The sequence below is a fragment of the Frieseomelitta varia genome, unplaced genomic scaffold (genome assembly GCF_011392965.1).
Source record: "Frieseomelitta varia isolate USP_RPSP 00005682 unplaced genomic scaffold, Fvar_1.2 scaffold_147, whole genome shotgun sequence".
Lineage (NCBI taxonomy): Eukaryota > Metazoa > Arthropoda > Insecta > Hymenoptera > Apidae > Frieseomelitta > Frieseomelitta varia.
The window spans coordinates 78,470-99,923 of NW_025109161.1; the positions used below are offsets into that span (position 1 = coordinate 78,470).

At 32.7% G+C, this 21,454-nt stretch overlaps 5 protein-coding genes across 15 annotated transcripts; 3 read left to right on the plus strand and 2 right to left on the minus strand.

Moving 5' to 3' along the window:
* The first annotated feature begins 100 nt into the window (after nt 1–100).
* Nucleotides 101–4,407, plus strand: LOC122534920 (alpha-N-acetylgalactosaminidase). Of its 3 annotated transcripts, none has more exons than XM_043666005.1 (8): nt 101–233; nt 1,840–2,001; nt 2,744–2,918; nt 2,995–3,169; nt 3,243–3,337; nt 3,404–3,763; nt 3,833–3,997; nt 4,074–4,407. In XM_043666005.1, the coding sequence occupies exons 1-8, from the start codon at nt 205–207 to the stop codon at nt 4,260–4,262; spliced, it is 1,350 nt and encodes a 449-aa protein (XP_043521940.1). In that variant the 5' UTR covers nt 101–204; the 3' UTR covers nt 4,263–4,407. The 3 variants fall into 3 exon arrangements, with proteins under 3 accessions (XP_043521940.1, XP_043521960.1, XP_043521949.1); XM_043666025.1 differs by lacking the exon at nt 101–233 and adding an exon at nt 470–588; XM_043666014.1 differs by lacking the exon at nt 101–233 and adding an exon at nt 986–1,399.
* LOC122534855 (phosphoribosylformylglycinamidine synthase) lies at nt 4,369–10,470 on the minus strand. 4 transcript variants are annotated; one of them, XM_043665891.1, is made up of 20 exons: nt 10,398–10,470; nt 9,497–9,775; nt 9,268–9,409; nt 9,048–9,198; nt 8,584–8,974; nt 8,415–8,527; nt 8,067–8,327; nt 7,922–7,995; nt 7,694–7,850; nt 7,265–7,611; nt 6,958–7,194; nt 6,757–6,882; nt 6,468–6,695; nt 6,209–6,407; nt 5,865–6,130; nt 5,583–5,799; nt 5,330–5,509; nt 5,098–5,259; nt 4,739–5,038; nt 4,369–4,634 (listed from the first exon to the last, which is right to left on the minus strand). In XM_043665891.1, exons 2-20 carry the CDS (start codon nt 9,763–9,765, stop codon nt 4,459–4,461), a joined length of 3,996 nt encoding a protein of 1,331 aa, XP_043521826.1. In that variant the 5' UTR covers nt 9,766–9,775; nt 10,398–10,470; the 3' UTR covers nt 4,369–4,458. The 4 variants fall into 4 exon arrangements, with proteins under 4 accessions (XP_043521826.1, XP_043521833.1, XP_043521808.1 ...); XM_043665898.1 differs by lacking the exon at nt 10,398–10,470 and adding an exon at nt 9,840–9,937 and having other exon boundaries at nt 4,739–5,020; XM_043665873.1 differs by lacking the exon at nt 10,398–10,470 and adding an exon at nt 9,840–9,937.
* Nucleotides 10,471–10,640: 170 nt separating this feature from the next.
* LOC122534882 (mediator of RNA polymerase II transcription subunit 25) lies at nt 10,641–15,488 on the minus strand. Of its 3 annotated transcripts, none has more exons than XM_043665922.1 (15): nt 15,307–15,487; nt 14,604–14,737; nt 14,476–14,521; nt 14,256–14,383; nt 13,947–14,166; nt 13,290–13,875; nt 12,877–13,214; nt 12,597–12,781; nt 12,375–12,537; nt 12,104–12,289; nt 11,808–12,002; nt 11,457–11,639; nt 11,291–11,350; nt 11,085–11,201; nt 10,641–10,998 (listed from the first exon to the last, which is right to left on the minus strand). In XM_043665922.1, exons 1-15 carry the CDS (start codon nt 15,307–15,309, stop codon nt 10,858–10,860), a joined length of 2,685 nt encoding a protein of 894 aa, XP_043521857.1. In that variant the 5' UTR covers nt 15,310–15,487; the 3' UTR covers nt 10,641–10,857. The 3 variants fall into 3 exon arrangements, with proteins under 3 accessions (XP_043521857.1, XP_043521866.1, XP_043521877.1); XM_043665931.1 differs by lacking the exon at nt 15,307–15,487 and adding an exon at nt 14,993–15,153; XM_043665942.1 differs by lacking the exon at nt 11,291–11,350 and having other exon boundaries at nt 15,307–15,488.
* Nucleotides 15,489–15,622: 134 nt separating this feature from the next.
* On the plus strand, nt 15,623–18,292 carry LOC122534906 (protein aurora borealis). 3 transcript variants are annotated; one of them, XM_043665994.1, is made up of 7 exons: nt 15,623–15,834; nt 16,001–16,278; nt 16,388–16,676; nt 16,734–16,819; nt 16,894–17,085; nt 17,174–17,393; nt 17,487–18,292. In XM_043665994.1, exons 2-7 carry the CDS (start codon nt 16,003–16,005, stop codon nt 17,990–17,992), a joined length of 1,569 nt encoding a protein of 522 aa, XP_043521929.1. In that variant the 5' UTR covers nt 15,623–15,834; nt 16,001–16,002; the 3' UTR covers nt 17,993–18,292. The 3 variants fall into 3 exon arrangements, with proteins under 3 accessions (XP_043521929.1, XP_043521909.1, XP_043521920.1); XM_043665974.1 differs by having other exon boundaries at nt 15,623–15,821; nt 15,987–16,278; XM_043665985.1 differs by having other exon boundaries at nt 15,623–15,821; nt 15,995–16,278.
* A 662-nt stretch (nt 18,293–18,954) lies between these two features.
* On the plus strand, nt 18,955–21,447 carry LOC122534940. Of its 2 annotated transcripts, XR_006308021.1 has the most exons (3): nt 18,955–20,102; nt 20,304–20,444; nt 21,002–21,055. XR_006308021.1 is itself a non-coding variant. In XM_043666046.1 (2 exons), exons 1-2 carry the CDS (start codon nt 19,046–19,048, stop codon nt 21,103–21,105), a joined length of 738 nt encoding a protein of 245 aa, XP_043521981.1. In that variant the 5' UTR covers nt 18,955–19,045; the 3' UTR covers nt 21,106–21,447. The 2 variants fall into 2 exon arrangements, 1 of the variants encoding a protein (XP_043521981.1); XM_043666046.1 differs by lacking the exon at nt 20,304–20,444 and having other exon boundaries at nt 18,955–19,679; nt 21,002–21,447.
* The last annotated feature ends 7 nt before the right edge of the window (nt 21,448–21,454 follow it).

The following is a 21,454-nucleotide window of genomic DNA, read 5'->3' on the forward strand; positions in this document are numbered from 1 at the left end:
CTCTCGAGATATAGTTAAAAAGCTTGTGCGAATGAAACAGTAAATTCCAATATTATCTGCACCATCGTTATCATGAAAAACAGAACGATAGAAAAATTTGTTATCTATGGAACATTATACGATAGTGAAACAGCTCTAGCGCATTTCTCTTGTGTATACAAATTTCCAAGTACTTATATAAATTGCACACGACGTCTCGAAAACATGTTTTGTGCCGAATTAGTCTATAACAGGTAAGTCATCGAAAAACTTTAAACATTAAACTCTAAAGTTCTTTTTAGATATCAAGTGCAATGATACTGTGCGTTTCGAAGATACGATAAACGTATCAAAAATTTGATCGATTTATTTGTCTGGTTTTTTTTTTCTAATCAAAACCGCAATATCGTTGCGATATCATCAGTCGATAAGATACTCATTTTAGTATTTTATCGATTTTTCTACTCAATTAGATAATCAAAATGAAAGTGTGGAAAGTATTTAATGTGCTTGCCAGTTACGCAAGCCCGGTAGAGATCAAGAATCAAGCTTCGAACAACGAGATTTTCTTTTCAAACTTTTGCTTTTGTAAAGGGACCATTTCGCAAGGTAATTAAAATACAAATAAAAGAAATTATAGTATTGTTCTTTAACAGATACAAAGTAAGCAACAGTGCTTTATAGTATTTTTACAATTCGCTTTTGTATGTTTTTGCAACTTTTCCATACATTTTCTAGACAAATAACACAATTCGATTCTTGAAGCTACGCATTGGAACCCGCTCGACGTGTTTCGTTATCCCCTTCAGTCATTGAAATGTCAAGTTTATAGTCGTGTATGCGGCTTGTGTACAAACATTTCCAGTCTCGTAAACCGCTCTCTGTAATTCTCAAATGAACGTCCAGCCTTTTCGAAATTAACGTAATTTACGTAAATTACGTTAATAGCCGTATGCATTCATCCGTTTAATCATCAGACTATTACGTGACAATCGTTTTCTTCTTTACTTGTCATTTCTTTCGAATAGACGGTTTTTCAATTCACATCCCGAAATATATACGTACTTTCAATTCGACGTGAAGATAATTCGTAAACTTGAAGACACACGAAATTCATAATATCTTTAAGTTAAGAAGAACTTATAAAATATGCGTTTCGAGGGATTGTGACCTAATAGCTTAATCGAGTGATGTGTTATTGCAGTATACTATATGATTTGATAATTTTGTATGCATTTGTAACAATGTAATACACAATTTCGTTATATAGATCCACGTATTAAAGATTTAAAAAAAGCCTAATAATAAAGCGGCTTCACTGTATAATCGCTCATCTCCATCGGACCTATATAAGAGTATATCTGATACGATCATTGGAAGTAGTCAAAGACAAAGGAGATTCGCAGAATAAAATAGACAGGTACGACGATTGTCTCTGCTGGGCGTAATTGTATCGTAATAGTTACAACGGCGATTCAGATGCGTTAGTGTGCGAGTCTATCTCATAATGTGTACGAAAGGAAATCAATATTCACACTACCGAAGCAGGATGGTGATTGTGTGTGAAAATGAAATGGGGCATTGGGTGAAAGTACTCTTGGCTTGGAGGTCTTATATCAGATCAGTCTGCCAACAGCCGTGCAGGATGTGGATGGCGATGCCGCTTGGTTCCTAATGATCAGATCTTTTTGCTGCTCAGACTCCGACGGAGTTTCCCCCTTTTCTTAAATCATTCCATATTTTACGCATTATGCTACCAGGATCATAAAGTCAAAGATAATTTAGTGTTCGGTGTTTTACAAAAAATTGGGTGGAAAGTCTTTTTCAAACGGTTAGAAAGAAACGTGTGAGTTTTTGCAGAATGTTGCAGATAATATGGACATGGTGTTTAGTTGTGTCAGTGGCAGATTTGACATTGTCCCTTGAAAATGGCCTGGCAAGAACACCACCTATGGGCTGGCTTGCCTGGGAACGATTCAGATGTAACACAGACTGCAAAAATGATCCGGACAATTGTATTAGGTGAGTAGCTGCTCTTTCATCTTTTTGCAAGTATTTTTGGGATATTTTGCAAACCTTTTTTAATTTATGTACATCGAAGTATTACCTACTCTCTGTGTGAGTAACATCCAATAGCACAATATAATTCTTAAACATAAAGTGAAACTTCATTAGCATCTTTGTTATGTACCTTTATGTCTACAGATTTTAACTGTTCATGATAATAAGAAAGAATGTAAAATATGACTTACAAGTGTTTTATGAAATTTCTCTGAAATTTTTTATTTTGTTCTATTGTTTTGAATATAAAATATTATTCGTTATATATATGTAAATATATATATAAAAGTTTTCAATTAAATGTTTATATTTATTGCTAAACTGTTCATTGAATATCACGAATAATAGTAAAATATTTAAAATCAAAATAAATATCATGTATTAAAAATGTTCAGAAATAGCAAATGAATATATAAAAAAGTGTGAAGCGTAACTTTTCTCTCACAAGATACCAATTAAAATAAAATTGCAGAATATTAAATGTGATTCATTAATATCTGACCTTAAGAATGATTCTTAATAATTTAACTCATTGTCAGAGCTGTGTCATAGCCATTATATAAATCTGTATTCTAGTCCAAGGTGTTTTAGTAGTAATATTACAAGTGAAGCATATTTTAAAAGATGAATAATTGCATGTTAGAGACTACGACAAAAATGAATCTGTTTAATTTTATAAGGAATATATGTTCATTCATTATAGTGATCGGCTCTTTCGAACAATGGCAGACATTGTTGTAGCAGAAGGCTATGCAGAAGTTGGATATGAATATATCAATATTGATGATTGCTGGTTGGAAAAAGACAGAAGTGTTAGTGGCCAGCTAATACCAGATAGACAAAGATTCCCATATGGCATGAAAAGTCTTGCAAATTATGTAGGTTTTCACATACTATTGATAACTTTTTACCACAAAGATTACATACTTATTGTTATGTACTTCTGCCATGTAGATTCATTCGAAAGGTCTTAAGTTTGGAATTTACCAAGATTTTGGTAACTACACATGTGCTGGTTATCCAGGAATATTAGGCTATTCAGAAACTGATGCACTTACTTTTGCATCATGGGATGTTGACTATGTAAAATTAGATGGATGTTACTCCCATCCTTCAGAGATGGACAGAGGTACGATTAAAAAATTTAATAATTACATGTTTATTCAAAAAGTTCTTCATTTAAAGTTCATCAAAAATTATAGGATATCCTGAGTTTGGATTCTATTTAAATCAAACTGGTCGACCAATGATATATTCCTGTAGTTGGCCAGTTTATCAAATTTATGCTGGCATGCAGGTTGGTATTTATATAATATAATTATATGCTGAAAACTATAAAGTCCTAAATTGCAAAAAATTTTAGCCAAACTATACTGCCATAAGAGACCATTGTAATTTATGGAGAAACTTTGATGATATACAAGATTCATGGAATAGTTTAGAAACCATCATAGATTATTATGGCAACAATCAAGATGCAATCGTACCAAATGCTGGTCCTGGTCATTGGAATGACCCCGATATGTTGATTATTGGAAATTTTGGGCTAAGCTATGAGCAAAGCAAAACACAAATGGCGTTATGGGCAATATTAGCAGCGCCTCTATTAATGTCTGTCGATTTAAGAACAATCAGACCTGAGTACAAAGCTATTTTACAAAATAGAAAAATCATTGCTGTAGATCAAGACCCGTTAGGTATACAGGGTCGTCGAATTTATAAAGTTAGTAAATTTATTTAGAGTATAAATAACAAACATGTTGAATATACTTAAATTTCGCTAAAATTTCAGCACAAAGGTATAGAAATTTGGGCAAGGCCAATAACTCCTGTTTATCAAAATTATTATTCTTACGCCATAGCATTCGTGAACAGAAGAACGGATGGTACGCCGTCTGATGTATCTGTTACATTAAAAGAACTTGGCTTACAGTATCCTGGAGGATACAATGTAGAGGTATGTAATTACGAGTTTAATAAAAATGTTTCTTCAACTATTTTCATTAAAATATTAAAAATAATTATATTTCTAGGATCTGTATGAAGATGTGAATTATGGTATTCTAACGCCACAAACAAAAATAAAAGTTAAAGTTAATCCTTCCGGAGTTGTGATATTACGGTGCGACTTACAATTAGAGGATATTTTCTCCACGAATCAATTTTCGCAATTTACGCCCTCAAATCAACTGTTCAAAGTTAGGCAAAACTCATTTAAATAATACGAACTAAGTGTTAATGAATTTTAATTATACTTTTTTGTCTTGTAACACTTGACAAGAGAACGTTACCATACTTTGTTAAGAAAGTAGGAAATAAAAAATTGTATAATCTTTAATACAATTTAATATAGTTTATATAAAAATATATGATCATATTATTTACAAACTGACTCCATTAATGCAAAAAATTATTGATCTAATCCTCCGTTACGCACCACGTGTATGCATTGTCGAAAATGCGTTGCCACGGTGAAATGGTATATTTCCAATCGTTGGGCGTCCAAGGCCATTGCCACATTCTTGTACACCGTTCAGGATGTGGCATCATTGCTAAGTGTCGTCCATCCACCGAGCAAATACCAGCAATACCCTCTGCAATTAATTACAGATGTTATATAGCTCACAACATGAATCGCTATCTTGTCTTATATTTTTCATGTTACATAATCTAAAAGAAATATTTAATCAAATAATACCTGTACTTCCATTAGGATTAAGTGGGTAACATTCAGTTGGATTACCATGATCATCAGTATACTTAATAGCCAAACAATGATTTTCTTTCAGTTTTTGTAAAACGTTATTATTTCTAAATGTAAATCGTCCTTCGCCGTGAGCGATCCATACACCTAAAACACTGTTTTCCATTCCGTTTAACATGATCGATGATGACTTATCAATTTTAACAGTACTCCAGCGGCATTCAAATCTTTCCGACACATTATGGTTTAGAAAAACATCCAATTCTTTGGTATTATCTGCAACACAAGAAAACACTTAAAAACGCTGATTTTATTAAATAATTTTTTAAGTTCTTTTTATAATAAAACAGTACTATTTTTATCTCCTATTAATCCTAACAAAGACATTAATTGGCATCCATTGCAAACTCCTAAACTAAATGTATCTTTTCGAGAAATAAATGTTTTTATTTGTTTTTGGAGAGATGAATGGAATAAAAGACTAGCAGCCCATCCTTTAGCAGAACCCAAAACATCTGAAATAAATGTAAATTAAGTATCATTCTTTTGTCTTCTAACATGATGATGATTTATTTAATAATTTACCTGCATAACTGAAACCACCAGGAAATATTATTCCTCTAAATCTATCGAATGTAACTTTATTTTGTAACAAGTCTTGCATTGTAACATCCCAAACTTCGAAACCAGCATCTATCAAAGATGCCACCATTTCTCTATCGCCGTTTATACCTTCCTCTCTTATTACAGCAACTGCAATGTTTGCTATAAAAATTATAAAAAATGTAAATTTAATTCAACAAAATATTTTCAAAATTCACATCGAATTTCTACTAACAAAACAAATTTTTATAAATCTCAGTTGGTCTAACGTCAGGATTAAACGTTAATTTATAAGATGGTGCAGTTCTATCTTTTAATCCACTGAATTCTTCGACTGCACATTCAAAATTCGTTTGTCGACGTTCTAACTGATAACTTGTTTCTTCCCACAGATTCATTAGCGGTAACACTGTTGAATCCAGAACAACCTTCTCTTGTACATGAATTTTTATCTAATAAAATATAATTTTTAAATAAATGTAATTTTGTAAATTTATGCAATATATACAACACATACTTTTGATGACAACCCAAATCCTTCCGATCGTCCAATTAGATATACAGGAACATTGAACTGATTAAATACATTCAAAACGTGATTGTAATTCATTTGATCAATTTCTAGTATCCATCCAACTTCTTCAGTAAATAATATTTCAATAGGGGATCCCGTTTTGTGAGAAATATTCACGTTTATTCCAGATATACCAGCAAAACACATTTCAAGTAGGCACGTAATGAGTCCACCATCGCTAATATCGTGACCTGCTAATACTTGCCCCTCTGTTGTAATGAAAAATATTTCAAACATTAGTCATTTCTTTCATGACAGAATAAATTTTATAAACTACGTTAAATTACCTGCAATTAAATGTTGGATAGCTTTGAAAGCGTTCTTCAACATATTAGGGCATTCAACATCAGGAACGTCATTTCCAAGGGAGTTATAAACTTGAGCCAAAGCTGTACCACTAACTCGACTTTTTCTATTTGATAAATCTATAAATAGTATGTAACCACTTTTTCCAGTTATAGGAGCTTTTAAATCAGGTGTTATCACCTACAATAGAAATATAATGGAAAATAATGTTAAATATATAAATTAATAATATAAACTTACTTGTCGGATATCGGGACAAGGAGCATAGCATGAAACCACAAGCGTACCCGGCGCTTTAACAATATTTTTTCCTATTCGTGCAGCCATGCTAAGAGAATCTTTTCCCCCATCAATTGCAATTCCTAATTCATTCATAATTGAACACATAGCAAAACATGCATCATATAAAGCTGCACCTTCTCCAGGTAACTTAGCAGCCCACATCCAATTTCCACTGCATTTAACGTCCTAAATATATAAAAAAATCTAAGAATAAACATTTATTAAATTAATATTCATAAATAAATACCTGAATATCAGAAATGCACGCAAAGACTAAATTACTCAACGCTTCTGCTACGGTCATTCGAGCTCCAGCAGCTGGATTTACGAGACCTTTTATCGGTTGTTCTCCGATAGAAGTTGCTATACCAACCTGGGATAAAACGTATAATATTAAATCTACTACATTTTTTATTCCTGTTATGTCTTTTCTTCTTATATCTTTTACCGTAGAGAAATGAGAAATTGCTGTCACAGCAACATCAGCAAGGGGAGTATGCAGAGGGCCAACACATTGCTGTTGTGCAATTAATCCAGTAACACAACGATCAACTTTGTTAGTTAAATATCGTTTGCTTGCTACCGAAGGCAATCGTAGGACTCTTTCTAGAACAGCTTGTACGGTTAAATTTGTTGGTAGTTTAATAGCAGGTAATTGAGTCACTTGTCTTTGAAGATTAAAAGTCTATAAAGATATAAAATAGTTATCGTTTAAACTTAATTAAATTTAATTAATTTGATTATATTTTTTTCACCTTCTGAGGCATTTTTCCAAGCACTAATTCTAAATCCAAGTTAACTGGATGCCTTTTTTTAAACTTGTAATTCTCATTTAAATATTTCGATGAATCACAATCGTCCTCTTCTGAGAGAATAATTTTCCCATTTCCTGTGATAGTCCCTACGAAACTAATAGGGCATTTCTCTCTCGCTGCTATTTCTTTAAGCAAATTAGTGTCCTCTGATTTGCAAAGAATTGCGTCGTTTTCTTGATATTCGGCACCCCATAATTCCAATGTACTAATGCTTGGATCGCCTAGCTCAAATTTCTTTGTGAAGATTACCGCACCCGTGGGTTCTACTAATTCTTTCAAAACGTTGCCTAAAGTAATTCCAAATGAAATCAATGATTTAACATTATAACATTGCTATCTACAATTATATTTTTTGAAAATATCTTTTACCATTGCCTCCAGCTCCTTGATCATGTATACTAAGTATTGGATTCTGTTGTCCCATTTCAATGCAAGCGCGTACAACTCTATTCAATTTTTGTTCCATTTCAGGATCGCCTCTTTGCACAGCTCCAAAATCCAATTCCGATTTGTTATCACCTTGCACCTAACGAAATGATAATTTTTTTAGGTTTTCTTATTGAACCATGGAGAAAATGCGGTGTTATTTTTTTTTACCTCAATAGAACTAGCTGAACCACCTCCTACACCTATTCTATAAACAGGACCACCAATTTTAATCACCTCCATACCTGAGATACAGAAACTTTCAAATTTTTTGTCACTGTACAAAGAAATCATTTAAATCTTAATTCTCACTCACCTTTTTGTGGCAAAACTTTTTGAGACATATCGGCATCCATAGTACCTAATCCTCCACTAAACATTATGGGTTTAATCCATTCACGTCGCGTACCAACTTGATCCGTCATTCCAAATGAACGAGCAAAACCAGATATAACTGGCTCTCCAAACTTATTGCCATAATCAGATGCTCCATTACTAGCCTCAATTATAATCTCTAATGGAGAAGCCATATTATTAGGATTTAGGAGACCTTTCTCTTCCCATGGTAAATCATAATCTAAGAAAGAGATTGACAATTTAACAGAGACAATTTAACACATTTTTCTATTTTTATAGAATTAAATAAGCTGTATAAAATACAAACCTGGGATATGCAAATTACCAACAGAATAACCGGCTGTCCCAGCAATGTAATATCCTCCCCTACCAATTCCTTGAATATCTCTCAGTCTTCCGCCAGTTCCAGTTGTAGCTCCACTGTAAATTGCAATAATAAAGTAAAGAACATTACAAAATATTTCAAAATTATTTACCTAAATGGAGCAACCCCAGTTGGAAAATTATGAGTCTCTGCAGTAAATATCAGATCATGATCTACATCTTGCAAATGGAAAGAACTGCATGCATGAGTTTTCATCGGCCGTAAAACCTTTGTATGAAAACCCTTAATTGCACTGCTATTATCACTAAATTTAATTGTATTATTTGGATTAGAATAATTTTGCGTCTCTACGATCATATCGATTAAAGATTGTTTCATTTCTTCGCCATCGATGATCATTCGACCTTTGAAAAACCAGTGACGACTATGTTCACTGTTGGATTGTGCTAAATCAAAACACTCAACACTAGTCGGATTACGCTTCAATTTGTTGAGAAATAAATCTGTGTAGAAATCTAAGTCCCAACTATCAAATGCCAAACCTAAACGAAATATTTCAAAAGAATTCAAAATAATATTTAAGTTGAATACTATTTTTATGTTCAAAATATGTACCTAACTTAGAGTTCACTTCTTCTAATGCTGTTCTTCCTTCTTCCAAAATATTAACTTCAAACCAGTTTTCAGGTCTAAACCCATGATCAAAAGTTTCTATTGGTTTCATATATCTGCATTCAGTCATCTTGTCATGCAATACATTTGTTATCTGAATAAAGAAATAAATATAAGAGATGTACATAATTTATATTAAATAAACACTATTATAATTACATACAGTATCTTCAATGTCCTTATCAATTGATCCATTGTGTGTAATGCAATATCTAATTACTGCTTCAATTCTTGTTACTTTGTTTAAATGTACGGATCTACAAATTGATACAGCATTGCTACAAAATGCTGTAGAAAAATTCAATCTGCAACGACATAAAAATCATTTAAATTCATATTTTACATACACATTATTTAACTGAAATTATTAATTTTTCTATCATTTATTTTACCTTGGTCCAATTTCAATAACAAGGCAGTTGCTTAATTTTTCATTGAATGCACTAAAATTCTTCAAACTTTGTGGCTCTAAAGGTGGAGTTAAAATCCATTTTAATACTTTTAATTCTTCTGCACTTAAAGGTTCTTTAACTTCAATGTAGTAACACAATTCTGTTTTTAAGCCACTAATCAAATTTGTTATTTGAATAAGACTATTGAACTTGCTTTTTAACTGGCCTGATTTTAGACCAGGTACTTTGTAGAACCTTATAATATTCATAATTTAAGAACTGAAAATCATAGAATAATAAAATACACTGTATAAAATAGGAAAGATGATATACTATGACGTACTGAATTGATGATTGATTACAATTATTAAGACCCCCTAGAGTGAAGTAACAAGCGAGTCAGTAAATTATCTTTATCTATCAGTGTAGTAATTGCAAAATAGTATGCCTGTATCATAATAATAATATCTAAGAATATGAGTTGAGATCAAAAGGGTATCGTATTCAACATAGTACATATTCCTTATTTCTATCGAAATTATATATTTTATTTCAACTATAAATTATTTTTTTATTATTAAAAATAATTTAAAATTTTAATTTCAATTTGATTGTGAAATATAGATATTAAATGTAGATATCATTAAATATTTTTAAACAAAAGTAATTGTTATTGCGCTATCTGCGTCATATTTTACAAAATAGATTTGTTATCATATAAGAAAAAAATACTTGAAAGCAAAAGTAACAAAGTAAAATAATTTTACTGTCAAAAATACAAATAAAAAAAAAATGTTACTGTTAAATACAAATAAAATAATTGTACAGTATTATGTGATATTAAGCTAAATTGTATAAAACTAAAAAACTGTTGAAAATAGCTGAAAATAAAATTACTTACTATTAACAACGTTTTATTTGTTTATATATAATATATGCAAATAAGATTTTTTTTATATCTTATTTTTTTAAGTTTTAAGCAACAGGTTTTCCATGTGTATCATGTAATCATTCAAATTAATGGAATGATGCATAACCTTGTTCTTTCCACGTGCTTCTTTACTTGTCAATATATCATACTTTTTCATAGAAATTCTTGTAGAAACAAAGATTTAAAGGTAATAAAAAAAATATTTCGAATTTCGTTTACTCTAGTTTATTTAATAGCTTCTTTTTCCTTATAAAGATGTATTTCATAAATTGTTCCAATATGCGTATTTAAAAATACATAAACATTATAAACATTTTATTGCAAGTAAAAAAAAAAAATACTGAAATGCTTTGTATATGTTGACGTATAATTTATTCTATATAGAATTCTATTTACAGAAAAATTTTTGTAAAAAAGATATTCGTTTTATCTATCCAAGGAAATCGTAATTAGAGACGTCCTCGAATTGTTGATTTTGTGGATTACCAGGAGCCATGGGCCTTGTAGTCATTTGTCCCCTAGGAACCATCTGTTGCTGTAACCCAATTACTTGCCTATATTGTGGTTGCGGCTATAAGATTCGAAATATTTTCAGTTAAATATACATATATTATTCAATCTTCAATTCATAACTATTACAATGTATATAATCCATACTTGTTGTAATAAATGTCTAAGACCAATGTTCGGAACGGGCCTCATCAAGGGCCTCGGAGCATTTGCTTGCTGATTCGTCATACCGGCAGGATTTAGTGCTCTTTGGCCTTGTTGAGCCTGTAACAAATTTTATTTGTTTGTTTCGTTTCTCCTTCTGCGCAAAGCTATACAACAGAATGTATGATAACTTCTAAAAAACAGTTCACCTCCAACTGTTGTTTAAATTGCATTTCCTGTTGCTGTGCTACTTCTAGATTCTCTTGAATCTATAAAGTTAATTATATTATATGAATTCTGTGAAGTTTAGTATGTGTTCTAGTTTCTTTCTTTTTTCTTTTTTCGGTATTTCATTGTGATATTTTTTTAGCTTACATTTACTTCCAGTTGCGACTTATATTGCGCCTCCTTTTGCTGTGCGGCTTCTAACGTTTGCCGTAGTTGTTGAATTTTCAATAAATTTTGTTGCCTGGCCATTTCTATGTTATCAAATGGTGGCCTTTGCTGTCCTATCATCGTACCAGAAGCTGGAGCCACTTGAGGACCAGTAATACCACTCTATCAGGATATTAATAAAACAAATGTTTCATTTTTATCATTTGAATATGTCTGTATATGTATGTAGATAGCATTTATTTCTAATTCCTAATCTTCTAAATATTATTTATAAATAAAGCTAATTATTTTAAACCTACTTTATTCATATTCATGGTATCTTTATTTTACCTGCATATCTATTTGATTCTGAGGGCCAGCGGATGAAGTTAATGTTTGTTGTGGAGCATTCGTAGAGACCACATTTTGAGTTATTTGGCCTCCTCCCATAGCTATAGGATTTGTTTGTGACATAAGAATACCTCCTTGAGAAGTGCCTGTAGTGGGCATTGCACCAGCTATGGCATTTCCTTGAGCAGTTCCAGCCTGACATATTGATTACATTTGATATATTAATTATAAGGACATTTAATAACACTTTTTAATTATAATATTAATAACACTTTAAAATATGAATTCTGACTTACTTGTCCTTGCCTCATCGAAGCATGCGATGTTTTTTGTTGCTGTATTACTTTTCGAAGTCGATCTACAAAACCAGTTTGATCATTTGGAATGAATCCTAAGTATGTTCTTCTTTCAGCTGTATAGAGAAGAATAAGTATTTTTATGTCACAAGCTGCTTGCAAGAAAGTAAAGTGGACACAACCCGCCTGAAATATATATTTGTTTTTATCAATAATTAAAAAGGTCTTTTTCATTTTATTATATTATGCATATATAGTGTAATATACTAACAAATCCTGAATTCATAACTTTCGTTAACGATTCCAATGCTTCACAGGGTGTTGGATGAAATAAAACGGATTTAGAATTTTTTAAATAGGAACCACCGATATTTCCTATTAATTGTTTGGGCATTAGCTGCATAATTAATTTCTGTGGCCACGTATCCGCTTTCCTATAACGCGTTAAATTTATAACAATTCGCGATTATTAACATTAAAAAAAAAAACTTACAATTCTGGATCTCCATCTTTGGAATTTGCGGAAACTTGACACGGAAGATGTCTGGTTTGTTTTGGTGCATCTGGAGTTGTTTTAGCTTTTTCAACCCACTCAATAATACCCTGCCATATCGTTTGTCTTTCACGTGGCGTGCTAATTTGCGGTCCTGGTCCTACCGTGCCAACAGTTACATTACCCTTTAACAATCGCATTAATGTGATTCGTATTTCTTTTATTCATCTCGTCATAAATATGTCGACTTTCTTTTTATAACTGAAGTAATATAAAATACCTGTGTCTGAGGATGCATTATTTGCTGTTGTTGAGTAACCGATGACACAGATGCTTGTGTCTGAGAAGCAGTAACCGTTTGTGGTACTTGTGTAGGCACAGACTGACTCACGCAAGATACCGTAAGTTGCGGTCCAGCTTGTCCGTGCGTTGGCTGAGCCGTTATTGGCATTGAAGATGGTTGCTGAACATTTTGTTGTTGCTGCTGTTGCTGTTGTTGTTGTTGCAATTGCATTGTTATTCTTAATTGTTGTTGTTGAGTTAATTGCTGCTGTTGTTGCTGTTGTTGCTGCTGCTGCTGCTGTTGTGCACTTGCAGCCATAACATTGGTATTTGTTACTATAAAATACACGTTAACATATTAACTGTCCAAATAAGAATAATTAACAAAATATTAGAAAAGAATATTTTTACCATCCATTCGTTGTCCAAACGGAGGTACATTGAGCCCCATTGAAGGAGGTGGTTGGTTCAATTGCGCTATTAAAGCACTGCTTTGTGTATTTGTTGGACCTGTTGGCACAAATGGTGGCAAATTCCGCCATCTAGGTTGACCTGCTCTTGGAGGATGATAAGTTGGCGGAGCAGATATTTGGGGATTATAAGGAGGTCGGCCAGCGTTCATTGTAGCGGCCATGGGTACTACTGTTTGATGAACTGAAGTAATATTTTGCGGAGTTTGAATTCTAAACGGAGGACCTTGAGGTTGAGTTGGTTGTGCAATATTCTGTTGCACTTGATTGGTAGTCGGACTGTCGTTGCTCTGCAACGGACTCAATGGAATCTGCGCAGCAGTACCTGGAGTAGTATGAACAGCTCCACCAATTGTAGGACTGACAGGTCTTTCTTTTAAATTATAATTACGTAACAGGACTAAATGTCGCGGGTCTTTAGCATAATTTTTGGTCTGTGACGATTGCAGATCTCCTCCGGCTTTTTCAAATAGTTTAAATAGTGCAGGTATTTTTCGAGGTGACAATATGGAGAGATTAATGTTTCTCTGAAAAGAAAAAGATTTATTTTATCTGACATTAAATGTAACCTTCCTCCACGTAATTAATTGCAATTTACTTCTTGATAAAGTGAAGCCAACTGTTCTATAGTGTGTCCAGCAAATTTATATGATTCCTGTATGACTGTCTGATATGGAGGAGAATTGCAAATCAAGATACAATGTTTTTGCGATGCTGTATTTGGTTCGCGACGTAGTTGTAGATCCTCAAAGCATTGTAGTCCAGTTGCGAGTCCCTCCCCAATATTTGCATAACATTCCCCCTTTCCTCCAACCATTCTATTTAAACAGAAACATTACCATTGTTTATCAACGAGCTTGGAAATCTATTTGTTAATGAAAAATTAAAAAAAAAAATTTGTACATACTCTAATTTTTCTAGTACAAGTAGTAATTTATGAGGATTTGCGTATGGCCCAAAAGTCTCTGTACATGGTGCTGGTAAACAATCAGCAGCATGATACACTACTATCCCATATAATGTTGTGCTATTTTGCTAAAAAAAAAATTTTCTATTAAATATAAAAAGAAAATGTTTAAAAAGTAAGAAATAATCTAAAATATGAAACGCAGTTAATGTTATTTTACCTCAGAAACATACTCTTTATCTTCGATACCACCTTGACTAAAATACCTACACGATATAATGTTTTAAATCAATAAACATTTATAAAAAAAAAAACAGAAAGTATTCAACAATACATTAATATACTTACTCAAGGGTAGGAGTAAGATAATTTGTTTTCAAGTCATTAAGGTAAGCTCCATTAACAGCTGTTCCCTCAATGACAAATATTACATCAGCTTGTATACCATGTTCAGTAGGACCAGCAACCATTTTTACTCCACTCTTTAAAACATCACAAACAGTATATAAAAAGAAATACGCAACAAATGATATAATACTTTTGACAGAAATACAATACATAGTACACAGTTTTTTAAAATCATGTTAAATGACACAAAAAAAGTTTTGTCTTTACATATTTTTAAAATAATAATATTTATTTTACAATGATATATTTATTCCTCATTTAATCTTTTTATTTAATGCTCAATTTAATTGCAAATTACATTAATGTATAGCATGTAGTATGGGACTTATTAAGAGTTTACAAGACAAACATTGACATCGACGACTATATCACTTCATATTCATTACTAATTACATATTAGAATCAGAACCTTTTCAGTACTATAGCCGATCATTTGTCAGTTTGACAAAATTAGTAGATTTTTAGGTTATGTTTGCCCATTATGTGTAATTTTTTGTAAGCATTAATTAATTTCATTATACGTGTTGTTAATACAATACGAAATAAAATATGTTAATATATTATTATTACATTACCACTAATATTATTACTATTATTATTATATAATTTGTATTGAAACATTTAAACATCAAATGACACAAACCATTTTAAGGTGACGGTTTCTAAGTTTGCCTCACCAATTTTAGAGAATTAAGTGGTTCTAACAGAAGACAGTTTCATACGAAGTACAAACGAGAACATTCATGTACAATAAAATTTTCAAATTTTTCTTATATGTGCACATCTACCGAGAGAAACCTAATATAACACAAAGGCTAATAAAGTTCTCATAGAAATATGAAAATTTGAAGATTGCGAATGAATCCTGATCATTGATGACGTTCATGGAAAGAGAACTTAAACTACCGAACTGATGAGATTCAAAGTACTTTGATCACCTTCTAGTACGTACATTCATTGTATGTGGCCGAGTCACGTGATTATAATCGTTGTTTCAAAATAATTCAATTTGTAAACAAATTTACGAATCGTGCTAGTATATGTAAAAATTAGATAGTAATGTAAAAATTAGATAAGAAGGTTCGCGTAAGAAGTATTTGTGTATAATTTGTATTTTCTTATAATTAAAAAATAGCTGAAAGATCGGTGGCAATATAAGTAAGTTTATTTGCAAGTAAATAATTTTTGAATGTTTTACAAAGAAAAACTTATTGTTATGTATTACAAAAATAAAATGAAAAAATATATATATACTTTCATTTTACATTTTAACAAAAATGTATAAAATGTGATGTTAATATTAAATAAATGAATATATTGAAGGATTACAGTTAATAATATGGAGCAACTAAAGTGGACACCAATTAAAAATGGAAATGGACGTGAACATTTTTTAACCAGAAGTCCTGTGATATATAGAACTCCTGTAAAGCAATATTGTACAAATGCGAAGCATAGAGCATATAATCAAAGTAACATGAATTCACTTAGAATGCTTCCAAATCACATTACACCACCATCAGGTTTGACAAAGTTTATAGCAAGAAATCCGTTTGAGACTGATTTAACTAATAGACTACATTTATCTGTGATTAGTCCAACTGTCTTCAGTAAGGTGATTTTTCAGAGTGTTTATTAAAACTGAAAATTTGGCTCTTTAAAAAATAGTTTAATGAAACTTATGTTTTAACAGTCATGCTAATAATTGTTAATAATATCCTTAGGTATCAGAACAATCTCAACAATCGCCAGATTTTGAATGGAGCGTAGATGAGTTGGCGTTAATACAGCCAGCAAAGATAGAAGAATTTCCTGTGCAACAAATACATTGCACAGATCCTGAGACTGAAATAAAAGCTCAAGCAGCCATCGATAGATTCTTCAATGAAAATGAAATAATTCCAAGTCCTTGGGAGATCAAGAAGAAGGAAATTAGAACAAAAGTAGAAGTGGATACTTGTGCAAAGGTCATTGGTGACCTGAATTCAGAATCTTCCAAATCGAAGAAAGATGGTATTATAAATAATTTGGGAATCTATTTTCTATGTTTTAACTTTGATATTGCTTTAGGTTGGAGTCAAACAGTATTAACTTTTCCATCCGAATTACCAGCTCATGTTATGGAAATTTTAAAACCTTACTTTACATTCGTTCAAGTAAATAATATTATCATTATATTAACTTTACTTTTGGACGTTACAACTTTGCACTTTTGTTGCTTTGGTTTTAGGAACAAAATGTCGACAATGACGACGCGAATTCTAGTAATAGTTCCTTAAGACGAAAGTTGTTTTTTAATTGTGAAGATTATGTAGATAATGATGAAGATTCTACATCATCATCAGTAAACATAAATGAGTCTGTAATATTATCTTCCAGTCCTCCACAGAGTGGAATGTTAATTCATGGTTCACCATTGAAGGTAAATAAAAACTTCTCTTTAAATTAACTTTATTGTTCTCTTTTATACAAATTCTGAAGTATTTGAATTCAAATTTCTTTTTTTTTAGTATTCGCCTAGCAAAAATTGTCATCACGATGCATCAAAAATAATCACAGAGGATTTATCGCCTCCTACTATATCCCCTATACACAGTACAATAAATAGGATGTCGTGTGAAAGCATGAGATCTCAATCTCGTTCAGTTGCCCGATTGAATTTTAGTATGGATATGAGCATAGATCAATTTAGTATACAACATAAAGAATTATCAAACAATCATTCCTTAGGTAATAATTTTAGAGCAATCATATTATAATTTTCATTAAAATATTATGCAAATAATGTTATTATTTGCAATAACTATGTATTACATGTTTCAGATGAATCCTCTATTAAAATAAACGCAGATAAGAAAGTAGACAATTTCTTAAATCTAGAAAGCAATTGCACGTGGGTTCAAGGTGATACCCAAACAGAAATAAAAGTTCTAGCAAAGAATTCAACTCACGTTAAGCATAATTTTGAGAATACAACTTCAGAATCAAATATTAAACATAATACTGCTACTGATACATTTAAACATTTGACTAATTCATACAAGGCGAATGTGAACGAATATTGTATGTTCCAGCAAATGAACACAATATTAGGTATTTCTGATGTACAAAGCGTTTCGAATTCTGCACAAGACACTGGTTATCAAACTTACAGTATGAACAGTGCAACGAACGTTGATAATTATAATACTCCAGTAAAGCAAAAAGCTTATTGGGAGGATCGAATTTTAATGACTAATGGTGAATTTTGTTTGCCTGATTGGAAAGAGAATATAAAGAATATATTTAGTTCTACTCCATCACGGTCGAATAGAGATAATATAGGATAGATAAATTTCTTTTATATAAAAAAAATGTGTATAATCCAAGAATGTCTTTCATTTTTGGAAATGAAATTAATAATAAATAATTTGCTCAAACGCTTAGAAAAAAATTTAAAGCATAATTTTCTATCTATAATTAAAAACAATATTATTTATATTTTTCATACTTACGATTTTATCTCAATACGTCAATATGTTTTGTTTCTTGATTAAAGTTTATAACATATAGATTTTAATATATATATATATATACACAGTACAATTATTAATTTTTCACGGATTCATATCGTTTACAATATATTTCATTTCGTATGTGCAAACATCGAAATTTAATATTGGAATGTACAGAATTTATGTTATATTTTTATATTAAAATGTGTATAATGCGAAATTGAAAAAGCAATGGATAAAGAAAAATAAATAGGAAATATTGTGACGTTCGATAGAACATTAATCGTCGATAGCGATGTTTATAATTGTACATAACAATTGAATGTACTTGTTTTAATCTTGTGGAAATTAAATATACATACATCTAATATCTCTCGAGTCTGTTTCATCTTAAGAATACGGCATGGAATTATCAATTTTTTACTTTTTACTTCAATTGTTTTTATCGTTTCTTCAACTGAAACATTTGTGGATTAATGTACAGCCGTTTCGGCTGATTTCGTATACAAAATTTCAAGTAAACTCAAACTGACTTCCGCATCGTTTCATAAACAAAAGAATATTCTTGGAAAACCTTACAAACCTAACATGAACGCGAATTTAAAAGCCTGTGTTTCTATAAAAGAACAGCAATTCTACATTCTAGAAGTTTTCATCGATTCTGTCACTTTGTACGCCGAGAAGTTGCAGAAGATCCCTCCGAACGAACTGGGCGTTGATCTGCAATTTAACGACATGCCATTGTTCCGAATCTTTCAAAGTGCCTTCCTCTTAACTAAGCCAGACAGATCGAAGGAGATAGCACGCGGCTACGGCCTGCACACCGTGAACTTCAACGCCGGTAAAATATACTTGTTCACAAGGAACCCTGGCGAGCTCGTAGAAAAAATGCGATCGAAACCGTTATTACTGGACGTGTACAGAATCAAAGAAATTGTTATCTGCCCCGAGGAAGTGTTAAAGGACCCATTAGGGAACGCTGTAATTCCAATACCAGGTTGCCTCTGCGACTACGTGATGATGCCGGGCAACGATATATTTCACCTGCCTAAGCCATATGAGATAAAAAATACTTTTTGCCTCGTAGACGAGGAATACAAACCGACCGGTTACATACACATCTTCTTTAGGATGACCTGTTTCGGAACGTACACTGTCCATCCGTTTTCGATCGCCAACAAAAAATTGTTATTCAAAAACACCGGCTCCTTCAATGAGTTTTTATGCACCAAAGTGCCGTATCTGGACGAAGATGAGAGAAGAGCTGCCGAGGCGGGTGCGAAGTTCTGCCAACCTGACAAGGTGCCCGAGGAGAGTGAGTTGGACACACCTCCGAGGCCGGTGAATATAGTCGGTTTAATACTGGCCTGTAAAGAATTATCGCGGAGAGACGGGTATCCCCTAAATGTCATTCCTCCCAACTACCCGCCGAAAATACCGCAGGTACACGTTGAGGAAGTTGCATTTGACATCGACAAAGCGAGACGAAAAGGATTCGAAGAGACAGTTGAAGAGGAACCTGGTATGATTGTTGACACAAAACACAGAGCGTGTATCAATATTAGATGCCCTGGTAACATTTGCTCGGGTCAAAAGTAACCATATATTATTTTTTTGTAAAAATTGACAATCCTGTGAAATGACAAAAATATTAAGAAAACAAACGGCGTGCATCAATCGAGCAAAAGTTTCGTGACGTTTCAATCGTATAGTACACAAACGACTACTATAAATGTCGGGTTAATGGTACCTCCACTTGAGCCGTAAGGCTCTAAGTCACTTTTCTGTGCGGAACCAAATACAGAGGAATGTACGTGACCACTCCTTCCAATCATGAGATTTTGTCGAAGTTGCAAGCAACGAGTTCAACACTGAGAAAAAAAGCTGGAGTTTTCGGGATCGCGTAGCAATTAAGCATACATCGTGTGGATCATCCCTAGGATAGGTGCCGGAACTAATTTATCTTGTTTTCCTTATCGCACACTGTTGCTCTCCTTGTCTACCGCACAGATATGTCTGCCCTTGTCGCATGATAGTGCCCTCCTTGTCTAATGACGCTAGATAAGGAAAGCAACAGTGTGCGACAAGGGCATTCTCTGATCTATTGAAAAAAAAAAATCAACTTTTTACACACACATTTTTCTAGGATAAAACACACATAGAAAGAAAACGGGGAGCCTAGTTTTGAGGAGGCATATAAAAAAAGTTCGCAAATTATTCCACTTAATTAGGTTTTTCTCGTAATTAGTGCGAACTGTCACAAAATGGACATGGCGGTAACTCATTGGTACTAATTATTTATAAAAATACTTATTTCTGTATTTTACGGGTCAAATGGGGTATGAAAAGAGGTTTTTTCGCAAATGAAAATTTCTTTGTTTTACGGGGTATGAAACACTAGCGCCGCGTTATGGCAGACCGGTGGAACTAAACGCTTTACAACCATATAAGGGAAATAATTAATTTTAATTTTTCACGCTATTGCACTCCACGAGCACATATTTCAAAGATAATGCTATCAGTTACGTTTGTAAATATATCTGAATCTAATATTCACTATAGTTTGCGCGAAATTATGCACTTACTACTGGAACTTCTGCTAACGTAAACGAAATTGAAACATTTTCGATATATACCTAAACTATACTTAAACAAAACAAAACGCAAGCTTAGGGTCTCTGAAATCGAAGATGTAACCATAATAGTTCACAAATGATTCTCGTAATTTGTGGAAAAACTGTCACCTGTCAATGTTTAGTATAGGAACAGGTAGTGGATAAGGTAGAAATACTTGTGATATATATATTTCTTTGAACTGTACAAACTTTGGTTTTTCTATCACAGCACTTACACGTAGAGGATATATTCGGAGCCTTGCTGGTAGCACACGGAAACCAAGAAAAAAAAGAAGAAGAAGGGCTTTTCCTCTTCGCAACCCGGTTTTATAGCCTCGGCTTGCGAAAAGGGGGAAAACTTTTTTCCCGCCTTTTTTCCCCGTTTTTCCCGGGCTTTTATTTTTGCTCGGGAAAAGGTGTCGCTGGCTGCTTTAACGGAAACGCACCTTTCGACGGAAGGTTCTTGCGGATGTACGTGGCGCTATCTGGTGTTGTGCGGAGGTAGCGGTCGCTACATTAGAGGCAACAGTGGCGCCATCTATTAATAACGGTGGTACTAAAAATAGAAAATTCTGTTGAAAGGATTTGGGTAAGTGAGAAAAGTGAAGGTTCAGCGTTTCCGTCTTAGAGTCGCTGCCTGGACACATCGTTCGGCAGGCCTGGCGGGGGGGGGGGGGGGGGG